Below are 23,053 nucleotides of genomic sequence, written 5' to 3' on the forward strand. Positions count from 1 at the left end.
GTGGGCGCCTGTAATTCCAGCCACTTCGGAGGCTCAGGCAGGAAAATCGCTTGAGGCGGAGGTTGTGCCATCGCACTCCCGCCTGGGAAACGAGCAAAGCTCTGTCTCAAAAAAAAAAAAAAAAAAAAAAATCAGGGGCAGAAATGGAGAAGGCAATCCCGAGATGAAAAGTCACTGGTAACGAGCTTCCGTTTTCATGTCTCTACCCTTTTCCAAGATTGCCTGTGGATCAGCCAGACCTCTGGGGTGCCAGAATAGGAAAATAAAGACACTTGAGAGAAAACCGAATCAACTCACTACCTTTGCTTTATTGCTAAGCACTTCAATAGACACAGCGCCCACCTTACCGCTAGGCCCTCCGGATTGAGGTTTACTTAGGTTCAAAACTTGCAGCCGGCTCGCGACGAAACCTGAAAGTCAGCGCCAAAATGTAGACATTAAGTCCCCACTCCTTCGTTTCGGGCAACACCTGTTTCCACTCTCAGCTCCCCGTCAGGAGTGCGCACCCTCAAGCCTCAGTCTTGCTAAGTAATCAGACTGCACGTGCAGTTTTCATACGAGGTGTCAGAAGTCAAAGCAATTCATCACAGACCGGGAGAATAAGGGAACCCAAGCCCGGCCCAGTCTTACCTGCAGGTAGCTGAGGGCCTGAGATTCGGGAAGAAACCTTTAAACGCTAAGGGACAAAGTGGAGCGTAGGCCAGGCCTGGACGCCCAGGGACCTGGCCGGCCTGCAGCGTTCGGACGGCCCTCAAAGCCACGCTCGTGGCTCAGTTCGTCCCAAGAGCGTAGCACATGGCAAACATATTAACAAACCTCTTCCGCTTCGGACTCGACCCCGAAAAGACAGGGGCGGGCGAGGCTCAAGCTTTTATAGAAACTGTCCCACCTCTGTCATTGGGCTATCCTGGCGGAAGTGCCCGCCTTACCTTGCCGCTGGTACGCTCCGCTCCCTGCCGCGTTGTTTCCACTAATCGTACCGTGGCATTTCTTCTGGAGACGGTCTCTCAGACCCAGACCCGAAGCTCCTCCCTTATGCAGAGTCCGTGAAGCCTAACGGTGAGTGACGGATGAACAAAGCCAATCAGACTTCGATCTGCAACATAGAGTGATTCTGAAGCTGCCAATCCCGCCCCGCGACGACGAGGCCGCCGGAAGTCGTAGTTTCGGAAGTGCCGCGCGTGAGGCAGCCGTCCGGGCCCGGAGAGGCGGGGAACTACACGTCCCGGCGGGCGCAGCGGCCTGGCGCTTCCGGCTCGCGCGTCTAGTCCCTTTCCCGGCCGGCGGCCGAGGGGGCATCATGAAGCGGGCTGGCGGCGCTGCCGCTCCCGGGCGGCCGCGGGCGGGTGAGTGTCCCCGCGGCGCGCCCGACCCGGGGCTCGCGCCTCGGGACCGCGCGGTGGGGCGGGATCGGGCGCGTGGAGATCGAGGCGAGGCGAGGCGAGGCGAGGGGTCGGGCCGGGGCGGGGAGGGGGGGGGCGGGGCTGAGACGGTCGGGGTCGGGGTCGGGGTCCGCGTCGCTGTCCGTCCGCCTGTCAGTAGTCCGTCCCTCGCTCCGTCCTGTTCTCGCGCAGTTCTTTACTCATTCCTTCTTCCTGCATTCTCCGAGACTCCTGGGTGCCAGGCACTGTTCTGGGCGCCGGGAGACTGCGGAGAACACGGTCCCAGTTCTCCTGTGCTCGGCGTCTGCTGCAGGGTTCCCCAACCTCCGCACCATCGACCACGCGGCCCGGGTCGCTTTTTGCTGGGAGGAGCTGCCCTGTACATTGTAGGATGTGGAACAGCTTGCCTGGCTCCTGGCCGCTAGATACCAGTAAACACCACCCCTTCCTCAATTGCGGTAACAAATGTCTCCATGCATTGGCAAATGTCTCCTGCGGAACAACTCCCCCCATCCCCGATCTAGACAGACAGGGTGGTGGAATTGACAATAGGTAGTTAAAATCATGGGGAGCGGCGGTATGTGCTGTGAAAGAAAGAAAGAGGGTGCTGAAAAAGTGAGTACTGGCCGGGGGTAGGGGCGGCGCTACCGTTAGCCAAAGGCCTGTTGGAGAAGCAGCCAGTCCCAGGACATGCAGGAGGAGCATTCCAAGTAGAAGGAACCAGATGTACATAGGCCTGGGGTGAGAAGGGGCCTGACGCACCCCAGCAAGCACTGGCAAGTGGAGAGGTGAAGTCGATGAGGCCGGACCAGGTTCACAGGGTGCATGGCGGGGGTGGGGCGGGGGGGTTATTGTGCTGGCAAATGACTTGGGGTTGAGGAAGCGCTGGAGAGGCGGTCCGATCTAGGTCCAGTAAAGAGCTTTCTAACTGTGTGTGGACCACAGACTTCAGAGTTCACTGGGGAAGCAGGAGAGAGGGAGGCTAGGCCATCGTCTCCTAGTCCCCACTGGGGTCCTGCTGTCAAGATACGGTTGTCTTGAGCCAGGCCAGAGTGGTCAGCTGGGGTTGAGTCTGGAGTCCAGGGGCAGGGGCCTGCTGGAGCCCACCCTGCTCTTGGGGGTGACGGGCTGCTGGCTTGCTCAGGAATTTCATGCCGCCCAGCCTGTCTGCCCACCTTTCTCACTACCCCTCAGACCCCTTCCTGGGCACACACAGGCCCCCTAGCCCTCGCCAAGTGAGGAGCCTCCCTCTTCCTCATTCCTTCTCTTTGGGCCTCTCCCTTCCTAGACCCCTTCCCTGTGCCTCTCTGTTGCGAACATCCTGACTTCACTGTTCTGGGCATTCATAGTTCTCTGTGGAAGCCTCGGGCCCCATGTCCTGAGGGGGAGCAGTGGTATGGGCAGCCTGGCCTAAGGAGGGGAGGGGCTGGGAGTCGGCACCCCAACCTGACGCCCCAACCTGAGGGTCTCTGGTGAAGTGACTTCCACCGTGGCCCACTGGGGCCAAGTGTCACGATATTTCTGGAAGTGAATGGAAAAGTTCAGGGTCTTTGGCACCCACTGAAAAGTGCCTTTGGCAGATTGAGTGGCAATTGGTGGGGCTCCTGCCCCTCTGTCTGCCTGTGTCCCCCACCAGGCTCCTAGCTCCTCCCGGGTCAGATTCGTGTTCAGCCATCACACATCCCCACCCTCCCGCATGGGGCCTGGCACCCCGTGGTTGGTGTGACTCTCGGCCAGCTGGTTGGACAAGGAATGAGCAGTTTGGGGAAAGGAGGAAGATGCAGTTGAAGAGCCTCCTGGCCAGGAGGCCTGGGCAGCCTGGCTCTGGGATGCAGCCACTCCCCGGCTTGGCATGGGACTGGCTCAGGCGCTGCCGGGGCTCCTGGATGTGTGGCAGCCGTGGACGAAGCAGAAGGAATGGGACTCTGGTCACAGCGGCACAGCCTGCTGGCTGTGTCCCTGGGCCGGCCTCTCCGCCTTCCTCAGCCTCCATGGTCCACTCAGCAGAGGAGCTGCTGTCTGGGGTGCCTTCACTCTTGACGGATCCGTCTTCTCTCGGCTCCTTCCAGACGGGGTTCTGGCTCTATTCCGTTTTTCGAGAAGCCCGAGGCCAGGAGGGCAGGTACACAGCTGTGAAGTGGTAGAAGTGGAATTTGAACCCAGCTCTGTCTGAGCCCAGTGCCTGTGGCCTTGACCACGGTGTCACAGCATCTCCTGGATGGACACCCTGCGGGGTCAGGGAGGGCATGTGGGGAGGGCCGAGAGCTGTTGGCTGCGTGTGTCTCAGTCCGGCCTTCTCGGTGGGTGGGCACCGAGGACTTCACCAGGCCCTCTGTGTGGATCATGCGGGGGGAACCTGTGGAGAGGGACCCACCACCCCCTTAGTCTTTGACAGATCCGCTGCTGTCCCCAGCCTTGCTCCCTGGAGGAGGAGGGTGCAGCCAGGTGGGGCAGGTGAAAGGGGAAAGCGGGCACTGGAGGCTGGGGCTGGTCACGTGTAGACCCGGACACCCTCACCCGGCTGGAGGAGGCCGGCTGCCTGGAAACTCGGGGTGGAGGTGACCCAACCCCAGAAGCACCCAGGTGGGAAGTAGGGGGCAGCGACGCAGAGGGCCAGGACTGAGGGCCGTGGGACAGTGTGGGAAAGGAGGTGGCAGTGCGGTGGCACGCTGGCATGAGGGCGCTGGGTGACTGAGGGGGTCAGTGGTCTCTGCCCTCACATTCCTGTTGCCTCTTCGGGCCCATGTATGGCCAGTGTTTATGTCAGCTCCCTGCTGCTGCAGGGCAGAAGGAAGGAGGGAGCCCGGGAGACCGAGCCACACAGGAAGCAAATGAGAACACAGCGTGGGACTGGGAAGCGTGGGCTCGGGGCGGGGGACACTGCCACCCTTGGCTCTTGGGCAAAGCTCACGACCTGTTTCTGAGAGTCTGAGGCCCACTTGACTTGGGTGAGAGCCAGGAACGCACTCCCCAGCTCAGGGCTGTGAAGCTGGGGTCTCTTCCTGTGCCCCAGGATACTCTCCCCACTCTGGATCCCAGCAGCCTCATCCTCCAGGAAGCCCTCTGGACTTCCCCTCGACTGGGCCAGGTCCCCACACAATAGACAGCCATGAGATACGGGGGAAAAAAGGACTGAGAGATGTTGCCAGCCCCCAAGGGGTCGGAGGGGCAGCAAAAGGCATCCTTACTGTGAAGTTGGGGTAAAGCCTTGGCCGAGCTGTGGGGACCCCCTCCCTGGAGCAGAGGGAGATATGGATGCTGGAGGGGCTTGGCCAGGGCAAGACAGGCCTGGAGGCTGAGTGGATGCAGTAGGAGCAGAGCTAGGGGAGGAGTTCAGAGGCCTCTGCAGAGCTGGGGCTGTGGGTGTTGGGGGCAGGGACAGGCAAGGGGGGGCACGGTGCTAGGAGGGAAGCGGGGCCAAGCCGGCCTCAGACCAGGGCCTGCTGGGGTTCTGAGGGGATCCTAAGGACCAAGGCTGGCAGAGGCCGGGGCACCCCAGGAGCCTTCGACGTCACACCCTGCCTATTTGGGATGGAAAAAACGTTCTAAGGGACGTCAGGGAACAGCGGCGGAAGTGCGTGTGGCTTTGCTATGGCAACCAGGCCTGTTTCTATAGAATTTAGCGGCCTGGGCTTGGGCCAAGGGGCTGAGGCAGGGGCTGGGCTGGGGCGGGCAGTCTGTGGGTGCCCTGGGCAGGCTCTGTGATGCCAGGGGCCACGCTCGGAGCTCTGGCCGCAGTCCAGCCAGCCGGCCACACACAGCCCTGTGGCAGGCGGGGCGGAGGCTTCTGGAGCCGTCCCAGGCTCCTCCCAGGGCAGTTGCAGGCCTCACAGGCACACCCACCCATGGCTTGCGCCCCACACATGTTCAGGGGACCCCCACACCCCACCTGCTCCGGGTTGCTGGAGGAGCTGCTTTAAGGCCGGGCCTGGCCCGAGCAGGGAGCTGCATCTGGAAGCCCCCATCTCCCCCACTCAGCAGGGCCCCCCAGGCTGCTGCCAAGTGGGCGGGACCCCTGACCCAGACCCCCTCCAGGTGTGTCTCCAGGGAAAGGGGTGGGTGTCCGCATCCCACATGCCCCCAGGGCGATGCCCCAGCAGAGCCCTCTAAGCCCAGCTTGTGGGAGCTAGGGAGGGGCTCCTGAGGGATTTGCCGAAGAGGGGCTGGGGTGGAGGCAGCGAGGCGCTGAGGAAGACTTCCGCTTCCTTATTGCACAGTGGGTGCCCCCAGGGCCCCGAAATCCCTCCTACGTGAATGTGGGGTGGACAAAGACCCTGGGCCTGAATCCCAGATTCAGGTGAGGTCAGGGAGGGGCTGCCCTGCGTTGGCCCCAGCTGGAGGGGACGGTGGGGGGCCAATCCTGCCCTTCCCCTCTGCACGGTGCTGACCCACGCACCTCGCCCCTGAAGGTCAGCACTGGCCTTCCCCAGGGTGGATGCTGCGCTTCCTCAATGACTTTTCTCTTTCAAAGATCGAATACCCCTGGAGCATCCAGCATGGGCAGTGTGGACGGGCAGGTGGTGTGGACGGGCAGGCGGTGTGGATGGGCTGGCGGTGTGGACGGGCGGGAGGTGTGGACCGGCAGGCGGTGTGGGTGGGCGGGAGGTGCTCGGGCAGGCGTGGTGGGGACATGGAAGGGAGGGGTAGGGGGGCTGATGGGGAAAGCCCTTTCTCAGCCACTAGCTGCCCCCATGGCTTTTCCCGGTTTGGGAAGAGTCTCTCATTCTATGGAACACACCCCCACTTCCCCAGCACTGGGAACTGGAGGGCAGAGAGGCCAGAGAATTGAAGGGGAATTCTCACTCCGGTTGACAACTTCCTGCCCGGCCACCCCCCAGCCTCGATGACTGTGGGGTGGGTAAGAGGCACTCTCCCTCTGGGGGGCCAGGGCACGCCCCCAGAACAGCCTCCCAGCCATCGGGGGATGCCGAGCTATTGTGCTTCCCAGTTGTGGCCCGAGGGGTCCTCTCCCTACTGGGGAAACTGTTACTGCAAAACCCAGTCCCTGGGGACTGGGCTGAGGGGAGGCCTCGGGCATCTTGCTCAATTCCGAGGTGCGGGGATGGATCCTGCCTTAGGGTGGGACACAAACGTTCCCTGGCCTCCAGCCCCAGGGTCCCGCCCGCCTCCATGTCCCTGGCTGGGGCTGAACACTGAACCCGAGTGAACTGGGAAGCAGCCTCCTGTGCAGAGTATCCCCCTCCTTCCCTCCCTCCCTCCGTCCCCCTCCCTCCCTCCGTCCCCCTGCCTCCCTCTGCCCCCTCCCTCCGTCCCCTCCCTCCCTCCCTCCTTCCGTCCCCCTTCCTCCCTCCGTCCCCCTGCCTCCCTCCGGCCCCCTCCCTCCCTCCGTCCCCTCCCTCCCTCCCTCCCGCTCAGCTGGCGCTCGATGGGGTCTTGCGCACACCCCACAGATCCTGTGGTGTTGTCCCCGTGGCCCGGCTGCTGTTGGCCAGCTGGGACTTTCTGGCTGATTTGCACATTGCCCTGCGTGCCTTTCTGTTCACCTCACTTCAGAGTGAGGGGGAAGCCAGACAGTTGCTCTCCCAGACTGTGAGCAACAGGCACTGAGGCCAGCCCGACCCATCCCAGGGGAGTGCCTGCTGGGGTCCTGGCCACCTGGGCCCCCGGGCAGGCATCACTGGCAGGGCTTGCAGCTGGCCCTGGGGCCCCGGAAGCTTGCAGTGCAGGGAGCTGATGGGTTTGTAAAATGCAGGTCAGTGTCTCCTAGTGGCTGCCCGGTGATCCCCTCCCTGCTCCCAGAGGGCAGGAGCCAACCTGGGGCTCCCAAAAGGGCTGAACCTCCTGTGCCGAGTCATGGCGCCCTGCAGTTCAGGCTATCAGGGTCTTACCCCAGCTGGGACATCCTCACCCCAAGCATAATGGCAAAAGGCAAGCCCTGGCCAGCTCTCCCCGACCTTCCTGCCGGGAGCTGCTGGAGACGGGATAGGCGTGTGCCAGGGCAGAGCAGCCTTGTAGACACACCACGACCACACCTCTGTCCCAGGGCTGACTCCTCTGAGCCTGGCTGCAGGCGTGTGGCACTGCCCACACTCAGGAGCCCCTGCCTCTTCCACAAGAGAAGTCCCCCGAAAGCCTAGTCTGGGTCACACAGGGCCAAGCCCCTCGAGTCGCAGTGGGGCCTGGGGAAGGCCGAGGGAGGCTTTGGCCAGGCCCCATCTCCCGAGACCATGGGACGCAAAGATCAGGTGGGGCCAGGTAGCTCGTGGCGCTGCCAACTGCAGGGGCTGAGATGTCGGGTTGAGCCCGAGTCCTGAAGGCTGAGTGGCTCCAGGGTGGGTGGCCTTCCAGGTGGCATTGGAAGGGACAGGTGGGCCTGGGCAGCCTAGAGAAGGGGAGAGGAGACAGCAGGAGTGGTAGACAGCCCAGGAGCTCAGGTGCAGGGAACCAAGGGCTTGAGAGCCAGCCCCTCCCTGCACACCTGTAGGCCGGGCTGGGGGGCCCCAGGCCAGACTGTGGGCACGGTGGTGGGTGATGAGTGGCATCTTGAAGGCCCATGCAGGGCGGGCATTGCCAGAGGGACCCAGTCAGGAGGGACTGATGGAGGAGGTACTCGAGCCAGCTGGGCTCAGTGATGCCCCCTGAGCTGTGCTCCTGCTGGGTGGGGGCAAAGACCAGCTCCGCGACTTTGGCCTGGGACTGGGACTGTCCTGCTCCTCTCAGGCCCCTGGGGCCTTGGTTTGCAGCCCGGCTTCCCCAGGGTGAGAGCAGGGCCGCAGGAGTGGGCTCCCTGCTGCTGCACCGCCCCCAGAGCAAGCTTGTTCTGAGGGCTCCTGCCTTGGGAGCTGAGCCCATGGTGTGTCCTCATGGGGTGCTGCGCATGGGCCTCGAGGTGGACAGTGCTGCACCGCCCCCAGAGCAAGCTTGTTCTGAGGGCTCCTGCCTTGGGAGCTGAGCCCATGGTGTGTCCTCATGGGGTGCTGCGCATGGGCCTCGAGGTGGACAGTGCAGGTGGGCCCGGGGCAGGAGTCCTGGGCGCGTGGCCTTCCTCCCCACAGGGAGCTCAGCTTCAAGCCGGGGCTCGGCGGCGCTATCCACTGCCAGCAGGAGACAGGGCTGTCCCAGCTGCATTCTGCCAGGCTCCTAGCTTCCAGGCTGCCCAAGTCCTGAAAGTGGGACCTGCTCGGGAGGAGGGGCGCCTGCTGACAGAGCCTGGTGCCTCACCGGGGGAGAGTGGGCGTCATCCAGCATGGACAGCCCCTTCCCCGGGCTCTGTCCTGGGTGTGACCTATTGGCTGGGTCTCTTTTTCCCTCTAATGTTTACCTTCCCCTACTGGTGTCCCTGGGCCTGGCCAGCACTCCCAGCACCCACGGAGGGGCCACGTCTCCCCCAGGCCCACCAGCCCCTCTCTTCTGGGGAGGGTGATTCCCGCATGCCTTCTCCCTGCCCCCCCACCCACCAGCCCCTGAGCCCCTGTGGCATGGCTGGGAGTGTGGGTGACCTGCACGGGTTCCAGGGGCGGGCTCATCTCTCTCCTGTGCTTTTTTCCATACAGTGCGGTTTGTGTGGAGTTGGGCTCTGGTGACTCACCCTGCAGGTTCTTTCTCTGGGGTGTGGCTGGTGTCTCCCCGCTACAGCCTGGTGCTGGCTGGGTCCTGACCGCACCTGTCGTGGCAGGAAACACATTCGTCGTGCCTTGGCTGGTCCCTGTGTGACTGCGTCCCGCCACGTGGGCCACACCCTGGGCCTACCCACCAAGGCCCAGCCTTGGCCTCAGGGACATTCAGCCTGGAGGTGACTGGCTGTGACTCAGGACCCAGAGGAGTACAGAGAGCCAGGCAGGGGTCCCTCCACCTCGGGGAAGAGCTGGATGGGCTCTTCGGGAGCTCAGAAAGGCCAAGCCTTGAGGGACGGTGACGCAGAGCCACCTGCCTGCCCGGGCCTCTGCATACCTGGGATCGGGGTGAAGGACCTTTGCCTCCTAGAGGCCTGCCTGAGCCGGGGCTGGTGGTGGAAGGCTGCTGCGGCGGCCCCACGGTGGCCCACAGCAGGTCTGCACACTTGCAGCAGCCCGTCTGGCTCACAGAGGCCTGGGCTCCATCTCTCAAGCCCCTCATTTGTGCTCCACCCGCAGGAGGTGCTGCCCAAGGACCGTAGATGCCTCTCTAGAGCATGAGCTCAGGCAAGAGTGCCCGCTACAACCGCTTCTCCGGGGGGCCCAGCAATCTTCCCACCCCAGACGTCACCACAGGGGTAAGGGTGTGCCCCGAGGGTAAGGGTCTGCCCCTCTGCAAGCCCAACATCCCCAGGACCCCCAGCATGCCCCAGGGATCTGGTGCTGCCTGCAGAGCTCCCAGCGCAGTCCCGTCCCGAGCTGGGGTCTCAGGGGAGCCGGGGTGTGTGTATGTGTGTGTGTGCGCGCGCGCATGTGTGGTTGGGGCGTGTTAGTGCTGCGTGGCGCAGCCTGGTCGCATGGTTAAGCGTGTGAGTGCTGCGTGGCGCGGCCTGGTCGCGTGGTTAAGCGTGTGAGTGCTGCGTGGCACGGCCTGGTCGCATGGTTAAGCGTGTGAGTGCTGCGTGGCGCGGCCTGGTCGCATGGTTAAGCGTGTGAGTGCTGCGTGGCGCGGCCTGGTCGCATGGTTAAGCGTGTGAGTGCTGCGTGGCCTGGCCTGGTCGCGTGTTAGGCATGTGAGTGCTGCGTGGCCTGGCCTGGTCGCATGGTTAAGCGTGTGAGTGCTGCGTGGCGCGGCCTGGTCGCATGGTTAAGCGTGTGAGTGCTGCGTGGCGCGGCCTGGTCGCATGGTTAAGCGTGTGAGTGCTGCGTGGCGCGGCCTGGTCGCATGGTTAAGCGTGTGAGTGCTGCGTGGCGCGGCCTGGTCGCGTGTTAGGCGTGTGAGTGCTGCGTGGCGCGGCCTGGTCGCATGGTTAAGCGTGTGAGTGCTGCGTGGCGCGGCCTGGTCGCATGGTTAAGCGTGTGAGTGCTGCGTGGCGCGGCCTGGTCGCATGGTTAAGCGTGTGAGTGCTGCGTGGCGCGGCCTGGTCGCATGGTTAAGCGTGTGAGTGCTGCGTGGCCTGGCCTGGTCGCGTGTTAGGCATGTGAGTGCTGCGTGGCCTGGCCTGGTCGCATGGTTAAGCGTGTGAGTGCTGCGTGGCGCGGCCTGGTCGCATGGTTAAGCGTGTGAGTGCTGCGTGGCGCGGCCTGGTCGCATGGTTAAGCGTGTGAGTGCTGCGTGGCCTGGCCTGGTCGCGTGTTAGGCATGTGAGTGCTGCGTGGCCTGGCCTGGTCGCATGGTTAAGCGTGTGAGTGCTGCGTGGCGCGGCCTGGTCGCATGGTTAAGCGTGTGAGTGCTGCGTGGCGCGGCCTGGTCGCATGGTTAAGCGTGTGAGTGCTGCGTGGCGCGGCCTGGTCGCATGGTTAAGCGTGTGAGTGCTGCGTGGCGCGGCCTGGTCGCGTGTTAGGCGTGTGAGTGCTGCGTGGCGCGGCCTGGTCGCATGGTTAAGCGTGTGAGTGCTGCGTGGCGCGGCCTGGTCGCATGGTTAAGCGTGTGAGTGCTGCGTGGCGCGGCCTGGTCGCATGGTTAAGCGTGTGAGTGCTGCGTGGCGCGGCCTGGTCGCATGGTTAAGCGTGTGAGTGCTGCGTGGCGCGGCCTGGTCGCATGGTTAAGCGTGTGAGTGCTGCGTGGCGCGGCCTGGTCGCATGGTTAAGCGTGTGAGTGCTGCGTGGCGCGGCCTGGTCGCATGGTTAAGCGTGTGAGTGCTGCGTGGCACGGCCTGGTCGCATGGTTAAGCGTGTGAGTGCTGCGTGGCCTGGCCTGGTCGCGTGTTAGGCATGTGAGTGCTGCGTGGCCTGGCCTGGTCGCATGGTTAAGCATGTGAGTGCTGCGTGGCGCGGCCTGGTCGCATGGTTAAGCGTGTGAGTGCTGCGTGGCGCGGCCTGGTCGCATGGTTAAGCGTGTGAGTGCTGCGTGGCGCGGCCTGGTCGCGTGTTAGGCATGTGAGTGCTGCGTGGCCTGGCCTGGTCGCGTGTTAGGCATGTGAGTGCTGCGTGGCCTGGCCTGGTCGCGTGTTAGGCATGTGAGTGCTGCGTGGCCTGGCCTGGTCGCGTGTTAGGCATGTGAGTGCTGCGTGGCCTGGCCTGGTCGCGTGTTAGGCATGTGAGTGCTGCGTGGCCTGGCCTGGTCGCGTGTTAGGCATGTGAGTGCTGCGTGGCCTGGCCTGGTCGCGTGTTAGGCATGTGAGTGCTGCGTGGCGCGGCCTGGTCGCATGGTTAAGCGTGTGAGTGCTGCGTAGCCTGGCCTGGTCGCATGGTTAAGCATGTGAGTGCTGCGTGGCGCGGCCTGGTCGCATGGTTAAGCGTGTGAGTGCTGCGTGGCCTGGCCTGGTCGCATGGTTAAGCGTGTGAGTGCTGCGTGGCCTGGCCTGGTCGCGTGTTAGGCATGTGAGTGGGCTCCACATGTGCATGTCCTCCTTGTGTCCCGGAATGAGGCCAGGTCTCCTCCGTCCTCCCTCTAGACCAGAATGGAAACGACCTTCGGACCCGCCTTTTCGGCCGTCACCACCATCACAAAAGGTGAGCCCTTAAGCCAAGGCCAGCCCAGGCTGGGAATAACTGGGGCACCCCCATGCCCACCCTGCTAAGGACTGAAGGACACTTCCCGGTGAGCTAGTGTTGGGTGCCAGTGCTGGGCGCGGGCAGCCTCACACCCCAGCCTGTGTCCTCACAGCCTCTCAGCCCTGGGCCTCCCCACTGGACAGGAGTCGGGTGTCCTGCTCCTTGTGCCTCAGTGACTGTGCTGTGCCCTCTCTCCCTGCCCTCTTCATCCCCTCTAGGGAGGCTTGCCCTGACATCTCCAGCACCACCACACAGCCCTGTCCCTTGTCACAGTGACCCCCAGCTTGTCCCTAGTCTCAGGCTCCTGGCCAGCCTCCGAAAGGTCCTGTGTGCCCGGAGGTCTTCTCTCGAGTTTGGCCCTAGGGCTTCAGTAACAGTGCTGCAGTTGTAACATATTAATAGGAAGAGAGAGAGAGAGTGGAAGAGATCCATAAGTCTGGTTTGTTTTTTTGAGACGAGTGTCACTCTGTCACCCAAGTTGGAATGCAGTGGCGCAATCTTCGCTCACTGCAACCTGTGCCTCCTGGGATCAATCCTGCCACCTCAGCCTCCCAGGTAGCTGGGACCACAGGCACCACCACACCTGGCTAATTTTTTTTATGTTTGGTAGAGATGAGGTCTCACCATGTTGCCCAGGATGGTCTCAAATTCCTGGGCTCAAGTGATCCTCCTGCCTCGGCCTCCCAAAGTGCTGGAATTACAGGCATGAGCCAGCAAGCCAAGCCCAATAAATCTTCACCTGCACAAGACCACTGGGCGGGATACACGACAGAAACCTGAAGCTTCCCTGCTGCTTCTCAGTCCTATCCCCTAAAAACCAGAGTGCTGCGCTTTGAACGCAAGCGCCGTGCTCAGGGAGACCATGCGGAAGTGGCAGTGCCTTCTTCCCGAGGTGCAGGGCCAGGGACCCTCGTTCCGGGGTGGGGTTCTGGGGTGACTTTGTTCTCTCTCCTTTCTGGCACTCTGCCCTTTGTAGAAGCACACTGGCTGCTAATTAGCTTTTTAATTGCTCTGATACACCTGGCCATGGGGTCACAGGGCCGCCAAGGACACCTGCTCACAGTAGCGCCTCTTTGCTGCTGGTGACCCCCTCAGGGGCTCTCCAGGGGCCCTCTTTTTTTTTCTAATCCTACCCCCCAAAAAACGGTGCCTTTTCATCTACCCTTAGAAGCCCCATGGCCCCTGTCACACGGCGGAAGTTACCCAGGTTGGGGCAGGGCACGGCTGCTATGCCTGGCCCCTCGGCGGCAGGGATGGGCAGAGCCAGGCAGCAGGGCGCCCACAGGTGCCTCACCTGGCCCCTCATGACAGATGGGGAAACCGAGGCCCAGTCACACGGCAGCCTCTCGAGGCCTCAATCTCGAGCCCAGGGCTCGTCGTGACATCTGAGCTGGGCTGGTCCTGAGTCCGGGAGGTGTCTCTCTCTGCCTCCCACGTGGACTGACTGGCCGGTAGCCCTGCCCTCTGGCCCTGGCCAAGCTGGGGTGACGTGTGGGCAGGAGGAGAGAGGGCACTTCAGCTCCTGCCCCAGAGGAGGCCACCAAAGCTGGGGCCACTTCCTGGTCCTGGCTGTGCCAGGGACACGAGGACGCAGTCCTGGCCCTTCTGTATCCCAGCCCACACCTTAACATCAGCTTCCCTCTCTGTGAGTGGAGGCTGTCAGGGAACTCACCTGGCAGAGGTGCCTCAAGAGGCAAATAAAATGGCACCCCCAGCTGCTGCCAGGCGGCCTTCAGAGTGATGGCTGCGTGCTGGCCATGAGCCTCAACTGGCTCAAGTGGGGTGCTGGGGAGCTTGTAGAGGCCCTGAAAGAAGACCCTGCCTGGGGTAGGCAGGGGTGGGGCAGGGGCTGCCGGGCTCAGCGCTGGGACTGTCCAGATGTAGACCGAGCCCAGCATCCATGCTCCTGGCACTGGTTTGACCTTGAGAGGGAACCCAAGCTTCCCCCGTGCCATCCCTGCATGCTTTCCTGCCTGCCTGGCCCTGGGGAGGGCTGTGAGCTACAGGGGACCCACAGGGCCGGGTATCCAGCATGGGCCCCACCTCCCCCACATCTGCTGAGGGAGCCCCCACTCAGACACCAGCCCTCTTGCCTTGCAGCTGACGGGACCAGCACCTACAAGCAGCACTGCAGGACACCCTCCTCCTCCAGCACCCTTGCCTACTCCCCGCGGGACGAGGAGGACAGCATGGTAGGTCCCTACCCCCAGGAGCCCGTGTGAGCCTCAGCCTCCCCCCATCCTCCCTCCTGGGGGAACCAGGTCCCAGGAGGAGTTGACAGTGAGCTGGTGAGGCACAGGAGAAGAAGAGCACCTGTGGATACCCTGAGGCCTCGGCAGACATGGCAAATCTGTGAGAAAGGAGGCTCCTGTGGCTGGACTGTGGGTGGCAGGGGCAGCCAGTGAGGGCAGCTGGGTCAGAGGGCCTGGCACCTGCAGGCCAGGATGAGGCATATTTGGCTCCATCTTAAGGGAGGTGGAAACCACAGAAAGTTCAGTCAGGAGGATAGCACAATAAAATACATGCTTTGAAAGCTTCCTTTGCTGCTGCGTAGGGAATGAGCGGGGTTGCTGGGTCCAGGCAGGGTTTGAGGAGGGGTCCTGATGAGGCGGCGGGGGGAAGGTGTGTGGACATAAGCTGTGGGGACACCAGAGGCAATGGGGTGGGGGTTGCGGAACCTGCGCCGAGTGCTGGGGGAGCCGGAGAATTCCCTGTTGCTGGCTGTGTGAGGTGCAGAAAGGATCAGGGCAGTCGGGGGCTGGCTGCTGGTACCTGAGCCCTGTGGCCAGCGTCTCAGGGCCATTCCCTGCCATCCTGGTCAATGGCGCTCATTGCTGGGCTCTGGGCCCACCCAGGGGACAGAGGCCAACTCTACCCTGGGCATGAAGGACTGGCCCAGCAGGGGGTGGGGGTGTGTGGGGCCTCTCTGGCAGCTGCCTCTCTCCAGTGCTTGGACACCAGGTGTGGCGGCCCTGCTGGCCCTCTTGGGACCGAGGCCTTTTCTTTTTTCCTTTTTTCTTTTTTTTGAGACGGACTTTTGCTCTTGCTGCCCAGGCTGGAGTGCAATGGTGTGATCTCAGCTCACCACAACCTCTGCCTCCCGGGTTTAAGTGACTCTCCTGCCTCAGCCTCCCGAGTAGCTGGGATTACAGGCGTGCACCACCACTCCTGGCTAATTTTGAATTAGTAGAGATGGGGTTTCTCCATGTTGGTCAGGCTGGTCTCGAACTCCCGACCTCAGGTGATCTGCCCCCTCCTTGGCCTTCCAAAGTGCTGGGATTACAAGTGTGAGCCACCTTGCTCGGCCAGAAAAGAAGTTTTTAATTAATTGAACAAACACACCTGTGTGCCGGGCGCTGTGCTAGGCCGAGGGCGAGTTGGGTATGTCTGGGCCCCATCCCCTGGGCCTCTGCCTGCCTCGGTCTCCACAACCCGAAGCCACGAGTCCTCCATGTCTGTGGTTCCCATAATCACCTGCTATCCCCATGGGTCACGGTGGCTTTCAAGAGAGGCGGGTACCTTCTCTGTTTGCTGATAGGCCCACACAGGGAGTCCCCCTCCTGCCCTTCCGCCGTCCCCCAGGCCTGCCTGCTGTCAGCCCCCACGCCCAAGAGGGTGGGAGACTCTGGGGTAGCAGTGGGCAGGCCGGGGAGAGTGGTTCCCGTGCCAGCTCCTGCTCTGCTCTTGCCCCTGGGGCTCCCCCTGCTGCTGTGGGGCCTTGTGACTCACTTTCTCTGACTCCCTTCTGTTCCCCATGTGCTGCTTCCATGCAGACGGGCCTTTGGGACCCAAAGGGAGGTGGGCACATGGCACACAATGCCCCCCGCCGGCCTTGGGACTGGTTTGCCTCTGCGCTCTGTGGGTTTCATACCCAGGCTGCCGGGAAGGGGGCCAGAGGCTCGGCAGAGCAGCAGCTGGGCCCCTCTGCAGTCAAAGCACCAGGAGAGAAGCCTTGGGCAGTGTGGCTCTTGGAAACTTCTGGAGGTTTCCAGGCCAGAGGGGAGGAAGGGACAGCATCTGCCCCTCCCCCAGGCTCCCTTGTCGGTGGCTCAGCCAGAGGCAGGCACCTGTGGCCCTCACTCCTGCCCTCGGGAAGCTCAGCCGAGGTTCTTTGGGGGCCTGGCCCTGCCTTCCCTCTGAGCCTCCCAGCTGGGCCTGGTGTCCCCCACCAGCAAGGCCAGACAAGCAGCCAGGCCCGGGGGGCACCTGGAGCCCAGCCGTCGCTCCCTGCCAGCATTCGCTGGCCCTTCCATCCTGCGGTCACGGCCTCGGCTGCCCAGGATTGGCTGGTGGAGGTGCCCCCTCACGGCCCACATTCCCCCACGGGAAGCAGGAAGCAGCCCGGGTATATGGAATTGAATAGCAGGAAGTCTCTCCATTTACACAAAGAGAGGTGGCAGGCGTGAGCGGGCAGCCCAGCACCCCGGCCCAGGCCGCCCAGGCGGGCAGGCAGGGACCTGGGTTGCATCAGCTCCCCACGCCCACCCACGGCCCCCGTGGACGAGGAGAGCACCCGCAGGGACCGGGGTGGCCCCAGGGGTGCTGCTGCCCTCGCGCTTCCGCCGGGCTGGGTCCTGTCCTCCCCGAGGCTCTGACCCCGTGCGGAGCCCCCCGACAGGCGCCTCTCCCTCCACACAGCCCCCCATCAGCACTCCCCGCCGCTCCGACTCCGCCATCTCCGTCCGCTCCCTGCACTCAGAGTCCAGCATGTCTCTGCGCTCCACATTCTCACTGCCCGAGGAGGAGGAGGAGCCGGTAGGTGTGGGGGACTCGGCGCAGAGCGGCTTCCAGGGCTGTCACCGCAGCCGTGGCACGGAGGCACCTTCCCCTCCGCCATGCCAGCCCAGCTCGCAGGGAGAGGGCGGCTGGGGCCTGACGGGAACTGCAGTGCTTGCTGGTCCGTGGTGGGGACTCGAGGGACCAGGCCGGGTCCCCTGGGCATGTTCCCCCACTCCCCCTTCTCAGGGCTGCCCGGGAACCGGCAGCGGGAAGCACAGGGCTCCAGCAGGGCCCTTTCTAGTCTCACCCCAGGAAGGAGGCGGGCGAGGGCGGCCAAGGCTGGGCGGCTGAACTCATCCTCCGGGGCTGGGCCCTGCCTCTGGGGCCACAGACCTCGCTCTCCCTCCTGGGCCCCGATCAAGCCCCCCAGCTCTAAGCAGGCCTCTCTCAGGACGTGACCCCGTCCTCAGAGGACAGCCAGGCCTGGAGCAAGAGCGCCTGGGTGCCTGGGTGGTGGCGGGGCTGAGGGTGGCCTCCCGCCATCGCCTGCCTTTCCCGCTTGGTTCCAGGAGCCACTGGTGTTTGCGGAGCAGCCCTCGGTGAAGCTGTGCTGTCAGCTCTGCTGCAGCGTCTTCAAAGACCCCGTGATCACCACGTGTGGGGTGAGCCCGCCGCCCTTCCCAGCCCCCCTGCTGCCGGAGGCCCCCACAGGACCCCAGGGCTCTCGGGGGCCGGGGCTGTGGCGCCCTGGCCTTGGTCAAGGCCTGTCCTGGCTGCACTGGGCTTGGGGTACAGCGAGGCCTGTGGCTGCCATGGCCATGGACTAGGGAAAAAGAGGACCCTGCGCCACCCTCAAGCCCGCCCTTTGCCTCCACAGCACACGTTCTGTAGGAGATGCGCCTTGAAGTCAGGTAGGTTCGTGCCCCGGCCCAGGCCTGGCGCCGACCGTGCCCATGGCTGCCGAGCAGAGGCGGGCGGCTTCTCCCTTGTCCCCTGCACAGCGTCCGGCCCTGTTTGGCCTCTGCTGGGGTTGGGACGGGGCTGCAGCCGTCCTAGGGACGCTCAGGCCGAGGCTCGGGACCTCCATGAGCAGAGTGGGGACACCCCAAATTCCGGTGTGTCCAGACTCAGAGACCCCACAGTGGGTGTGGGCCGAGGCTCCCCATGCCAGGGTTGGCACCCTCTGGGGAGGCCTTTCTCACTGGCAAGGCTGTCGTCCTCCCGCACGGTGCCCGCTCCTGCCTGCCTCTCCGCACTCTGCCCTCTGCCCTCTTGGCCCCACCCCACACTTTTCCGGGCACAGCTGAGTGTCACAGGTGACACTCCCTCAGCACCTGCTGCTCCTTCTTGGTGGCCCACCTGTGCCCCCGTTCCCATGTTGCGTGCCTCAGAGGCGCAGATAGACAGATCTGTCCCCCATTAGAGGCTCATGCCCACCCGGGTGAGGGAGCGTGTGCCAGGCAGGCCGTGAGGGTCAGCACGCCCTCCTCTCCCAGAGAAGTGTCCCGTGGACAACGTCAAACTGACCGTGGTGGTGAACAACATCGCGGTGGCCGAGCAGATCGGGGAGCTCTTCATCCACTGCCGGCACGGCTGCCGGGTAGCGGGCGGCGGGAAGCCCCCCATCTTTGAGGTGGACCCCCGAGGGTGCCCCTTCACCATCAAGCTCAGCGCCCGGAAGTAAGTGCCCCTCCCTGGGCATCTCTGCCTCCCTGGGGGCTGCTTCTCAGGGCTCTGGCTGAGGCCTCCCCGCATCCCGCCCTGGCACAGGGACCACGAGGGCAGCTGTGACTACAGGCCTGTGCGGTGTCCCAACAACCCCAGCTGCCCCCCGCTGCTCAGGATGAACCTGGAGGCCCACCTCAAGGAGTGCGAGCACATCAAATGCCCCCACTCCAAGTACGGGTGAGTGGGGGGCGGGCGGGGGCGGGCCGGGGTGGGCGCAGGCCCTCCACAGGCTCCGCTGAGAGCTGCCCGCTTGCTGGTCCCGGGGAGGTAGGCCGGAGCTGGGGCCACACCGGGGTCTGTAATCCTCTCTGAGGCCCAAGGCCCTGGAAACCCAGAGGGGGAGCCGAGGGCGTCCAGGAAGGCGGGCGTGGACGCTCCCGCAGCCGGCCCGGCATGGGCGGATTTGAGCAAATGCTGGGGTTGAGAGCTTTGGAGAGGGAGGTGGGGGTGGGAGGAGAGGCAGGAGCCCAGTTCTTCAGGGCAGGGAGGCGGGCAGGGAGGCTGCCGAGCAGCGTGGGTTTTATCCTCAGGAAGGGAGGACCCCTTGAAGAGCTCTGCGGGGGTGACGTGATGGGACCTCACTTGTGAAGCAGACGGGGGGTAGCTGGATGGGGAGGAGGGGCAGGACGGCAGGTGTGGGTGGGGGCAGCTGGACCTGGGGTGCAGCGGCCACAGGGCTGGAGCATTTGAGGGGGATTCTTGGGGATGGGGAGGCACCGGCAGGGACCCGCCAGGCAGGCAGCTGTCCTGTCCCCGCAGGTGCACGTTCATCGGGAACCAGGACACTTACGAGACCCACCTGGAGACTTGCCGCTTCGAGGGCCTGAAGGAGTTTCTGCAGCAGACGGATGACCGCTTCCACGAGATGCACGTGGCTCTGGCCCAGAAGGACCAGGAGATTGCCTTCCTGCGCTCCATGCTGGGAAAGCTCTCAGAGAAGATCGACCAGCTAGAGAAGAGCCTGGAGCTCAAGTTTGGTGAGGGTGGGCACCGGGGCAGGCAGGGGCCTGGCCACTGCTCCGCGCACCAGTGACACCCCCTCTCCTCCTGCTACTCAGACGTCCTGGACGAAAACCAGAGCAAGCTCAGCGAGGACCTCATGGAGTTCCGGCGGGATGCATCCATGTTAAATGTGAGTGGGCGGGGCTGGAGGGGCTGGGTTTTGAGACCCGGGGAGGCTGGCGGCCCCGGCAGGGAGGCCTCCCCTGGCCTTGCCTCCACTGGTCAAGATCAGGGGTCTTGTGTGTGGCAGGGGCTGCTGTCACCCCTGCCCACCCCTGGCCCAGGGCAGCAGGGGCAGAGAGGCTGCACTGGCCCCACAGCAGCCCTGCCCACCTGCCCTCTGCCCTGCCCTTGGCCCTGCAGGACGAGCTGTCCCACATCAACGCGCGGCTGAACATGGGCATCCTAGGCTGTGAGTATGGACCCGCCATGGCTCCCACCTGCCCTCCCCCCGGGCCCCAACTGGGCCTTCACCCACTGCTCCCATCTCTGCAGCCTACGACCCTCAGCAGATCTTCAAGTGCAAAGGGACCTTTGTGGGCCACCAGGGCCCTGTGTGGTGTCTCTGCGTCTACTCCATGGGTGACCTGCTCTTCAGTGGCTCCTCTGACAAGACCATCAAGGTGGGCAGGGTCCTACCTCAGTCTCTGCAGCCTGGCTGGGCTGGGCACTGCCACATGCCTGGCACTGCCAGCCTGCCTATGGGTGGGACCTTCTGGGCAGGGCCTTCTCCCATGGGCGGGGCTCCCTCACTCATTCCTGTCATGCTGCCCCTTGACACTGGGCTGACCTCGCTGGGACCCACTGTGGCCCTGGTCTCTGCAGGTGTGGGACACATGTACCACCTACAAGTGCCAGAAGACACTGGAGGGCCATGATGGCATCGTGCTGGCTCTCTGCATCCAGGGGTGAGTCCAGGCACATGTGTGATCAGTGATTCCCAGGACAGGAGACGTGGCGCTGCCACCCCGTGGGCCGTGAGCCATGAGCTCGAGCCTGTGTAGCTATGTGTGTGCCCCACCTATAGGGCACCCTCCACCCGGAGCAGCACTGTTCCCTGGGTAGCAGTGTATGGGCCCTTGTGTGGCCTACACCATCTCCAAAGTTGTGTGTTCCCAATATCTGGCGCAGCCAGCCTCCCAGCAGAACCTTGTCCTGGCCCAGGTGCACCTTGTGCAACCAGAAGATAGGGGGGACCTTAGGGGGTGAAGGCAGGAGCTCAGCTCTCCCCTGCCTGCAGCCAAAGCCCAGGGCATAGAGACTACGGAGCAACTACCTTGGCCACCTTCTTGCCTCCAGGTGGCCCGCCTGCCTCCTGTCTCCTGTCGTGAGGCTTTGTGGGAGCGAGCAAGTAAGCGTGTGCGTGAGAGATGCTCGCTTTCAGGAGGCGGCAGCTTGACTGCCAGCAGCGGGCCCTGGGACTGACTCAGGGCTAACGGGTGGGTAATTACCTCCCAGCTCGCTGTCAAATGCTTTCCAGGCAGGCATCAGGGGCTGGCCCGCCCCTTCCAAGGTTCCCATGTGGAGACTGGAAAATAGGCTGACGCTTAGGGACACAGCAGTGGCCTTGGCCCTGAGCCATGCTGCTGGTTCCTGATGGCTGGCATGGACCTCGGGCCCTGCCAGGGCGGTGTCAGCAGGGACACAGCTTCTCCCACCTTGACACATTGTCTCTGCTTCCCCAGGTGCAAACTCTACAGCGGCTCTGCAGACTGTACCATCATTGTGAGTGGGGCCTACAGGCGGGTGGGCAGGAGGCGGCCCAGGCCCGCCCCAGTCTGTAGGTGCCCCAGGGACGTGTTTCTCCCCGTCTGGGCTCCAGACTCCAGGTGGCAGGGCTTGGTGCCCTGAGGCTGCCGGTCCTTCCCCAATCAGGTGTGGGACATCCAGAACCTGCAGAAGGTGAACACCATCCGGGCCCATGACAACCCGGTGTGCACGCTGGTCTCCTCACACAACGTGCTCTTCAGCGGCTCCCTGAAGGCCATCAAGGTACGGGTGGAGGCTGTGCCTACGTGTGTGAGTCACTGAGGCGTCCCTTGCCCGCCCAGCCCACAGTTGCAGCAATCCCTGCAGGTCTGGGACATCGTGGGCACTGAGCTGAAGTTGAAGAAGGAGCTCACAGGCCTCAACCACTGGGTGCGGGCCCTGGTGGCTGCCCAGAGCTACCTGTACAGCGGCTCCTACCAGACAATCAAGGTGCGCCTGGGCACACCTGGTGGCCACAGGGCCTTGCCTCCTACCAGCACTTCCCAGGCCAGCACCTGGGGCTCCATCTGCCCTGTTCCTACCTTCGCACATCCCCTGGCTGGGTGGGTGGGCTGCCCAGCAGTGCTGAAACCCTGGGAGTGCGGGGGCCCTGGGGGTGAAGCACCTGGCCTGGGACCAACTAGCCCACGATTACTCATAGATCTGGGACATCCGAACCCTCGACTGCATCCACGTCCTGCAGACGTCTGGTGGCAGCGTCTACTCCATTGCTGTGACAAATCACCACATTGTCTGTGGCACCTACGAGAACCTCATCCACGTAAGGCCTGGGCATCTGGGTGCAAGGCCAGACTGTGGCCCCGTCTCCCCCGCCTTGCTCAGTGTCTTTGACCTGCCTGTGCCCACCCCTCCCAGGTGTGGGACATTGAGTCCAAGGAGCAGGTGCGGACCCTCACGGGCCACGTGGGCACCGTGTATGCCCTGGCGGTCATCTCGACGCCAGACCAGACCAAAGTCTTCAGTGCATCCTACGACCGGTCCCTCAGGGTGCGTGCTGGCCCAGCGGTGGCAGGAGGCTCAGAGGGCTGGCAGCTGAGCTCCGGCGGGCCCTCACGTCCCATGTGCCCCCAGGTCTGGAGTATGGACAACATGATCTGCACGCAGACCCTGCTGCGTCACCAGGGCAGTGTCACCGCGCTGGCTGTGTCCCGGGGCCGACTCTTCTCAGGGGCTGTGGATAGCACTGTGAAGGTCAGTGCCCGTGGCTCAGGCCATTCAAAGGGGCTGCACAGGATGGAGTGGGGGTGGGGATGAGGAGCTGGCAGCCCCAGCACAAAGTGGTGGAGGGCAGGTACGTGTGGCAGGTGTGGCTGGGGCAGGGCAGCCGGCCGCAGGACACCCTGGTGAAGCAGCCCTTTCTCTGCAGGTTTGGACTTGCTAACAGGATCCAGGCCAGGCTGTGGTTTCCCCTGAACCAGCCCTGGACCTTTCTGAGCCAGGCTGGCCACATGGGGTGGTCTCGGGGTTTCTGCCTGCCCCGTGGGCACAGGTGGACAGGCTCTGGCAGCCGGGCAGTGCCCTCCCCGTCCCATGCTCGGCGAGCCTCCCTCTACTCGGCACTGTCCTCGCTGCCCAGCCCCTCTCTGGGTGCCAGGTACGACGCTTGCCCCGGCCCACCCTCCATCCCCACCCTAGATGGAGCGAGGGCCTTTTTACTCACCTTTTCTACTGTTTTTAGACTGTATGTAGATTTGGTTACCTCCTGGTTGAAATAAATGCTCCACAGACTGTGGCTGTGAGTGGGGACAGCTCCTCGGGACAAGGGGGCTGTGTGTGGCCTTGAGGTTGGTGTGCACAGGCACTGGCTGCTGTGAGTGGGGGGGCATGGGACAGTTTCCTTTGGTGGACCCCAGGACTTCGGCCCACTCCGGGGCCTCCCCT

At 63.7% G+C, this 23,053-nt stretch overlaps 1 protein-coding gene, 1 long non-coding RNA gene and 1 other non-coding gene across 5 annotated transcripts; 1 reads left to right on the top strand and 2 right to left on the bottom strand.

The window, feature by feature from the left end:
* Positions 1-288: 288 nt before the first annotated feature.
* Positions 289-1,078, bottom strand: LOC100980899 (uncharacterized). Its single transcript, XR_608373.4, has 2 exons — positions 631-1,078; positions 289-410 (listed from the first exon to the last, which is right to left on the bottom strand). It is a non-coding gene; the product is annotated as an uncharacterized LOC100980899 (long non-coding RNA).
* LOC112437455 (small nucleolar RNA SNORD60) lies at positions 511-593 on the bottom strand. Its single transcript, XR_003026061.4, has one exon. It is a non-coding gene; the product is annotated as a small nucleolar RNA SNORD60 (small nucleolar RNA).
* On the top strand, positions 970-22,904 carry TRAF7 (TNF receptor associated factor 7). 3 transcript variants are annotated; one of them, XM_008951359.4, is made up of 21 exons: positions 970-1,346; positions 9,476-9,594; positions 11,854-11,911; positions 14,054-14,145; positions 16,592-16,708; positions 17,242-17,334; positions 17,550-17,583; positions 18,169-18,352; positions 18,443-18,577; positions 19,160-19,377; positions 19,459-19,532; positions 19,766-19,814; positions 19,898-20,025; positions 20,228-20,310; positions 21,088-21,127; positions 21,278-21,394; positions 21,479-21,601; positions 21,813-21,932; positions 22,028-22,159; positions 22,244-22,363; positions 22,539-22,904. In XM_008951359.4, exons 2-21 carry the CDS (start codon positions 9,514-9,516, stop codon positions 22,551-22,553), a joined length of 2,013 nt encoding a protein of 670 aa, XP_008949607.2. In that variant the 5' UTR covers positions 970-1,346; positions 9,476-9,513; the 3' UTR covers positions 22,554-22,904. The 3 variants fall into 3 exon arrangements, with proteins under 3 accessions (XP_008949607.2, XP_034796857.1, XP_054956624.1); XM_034940966.3 differs by having other exon boundaries at positions 1,185-1,346; positions 18,443-18,571; XM_055100649.2 differs by lacking the exon at positions 970-1,346 and having other exon boundaries at positions 11,832-11,911.
* Positions 22,905-23,053: the final 149 nt, after the last annotated feature.

The sequence above is a fragment of the Pan paniscus genome, chromosome 18, assembly GCF_029289425.2.
Source record: "Pan paniscus chromosome 18, NHGRI_mPanPan1-v2.0_pri, whole genome shotgun sequence".
In the NCBI taxonomy this organism is placed as follows: domain Eukaryota; kingdom Metazoa; phylum Chordata; class Mammalia; order Primates; family Hominidae; genus Pan; species Pan paniscus.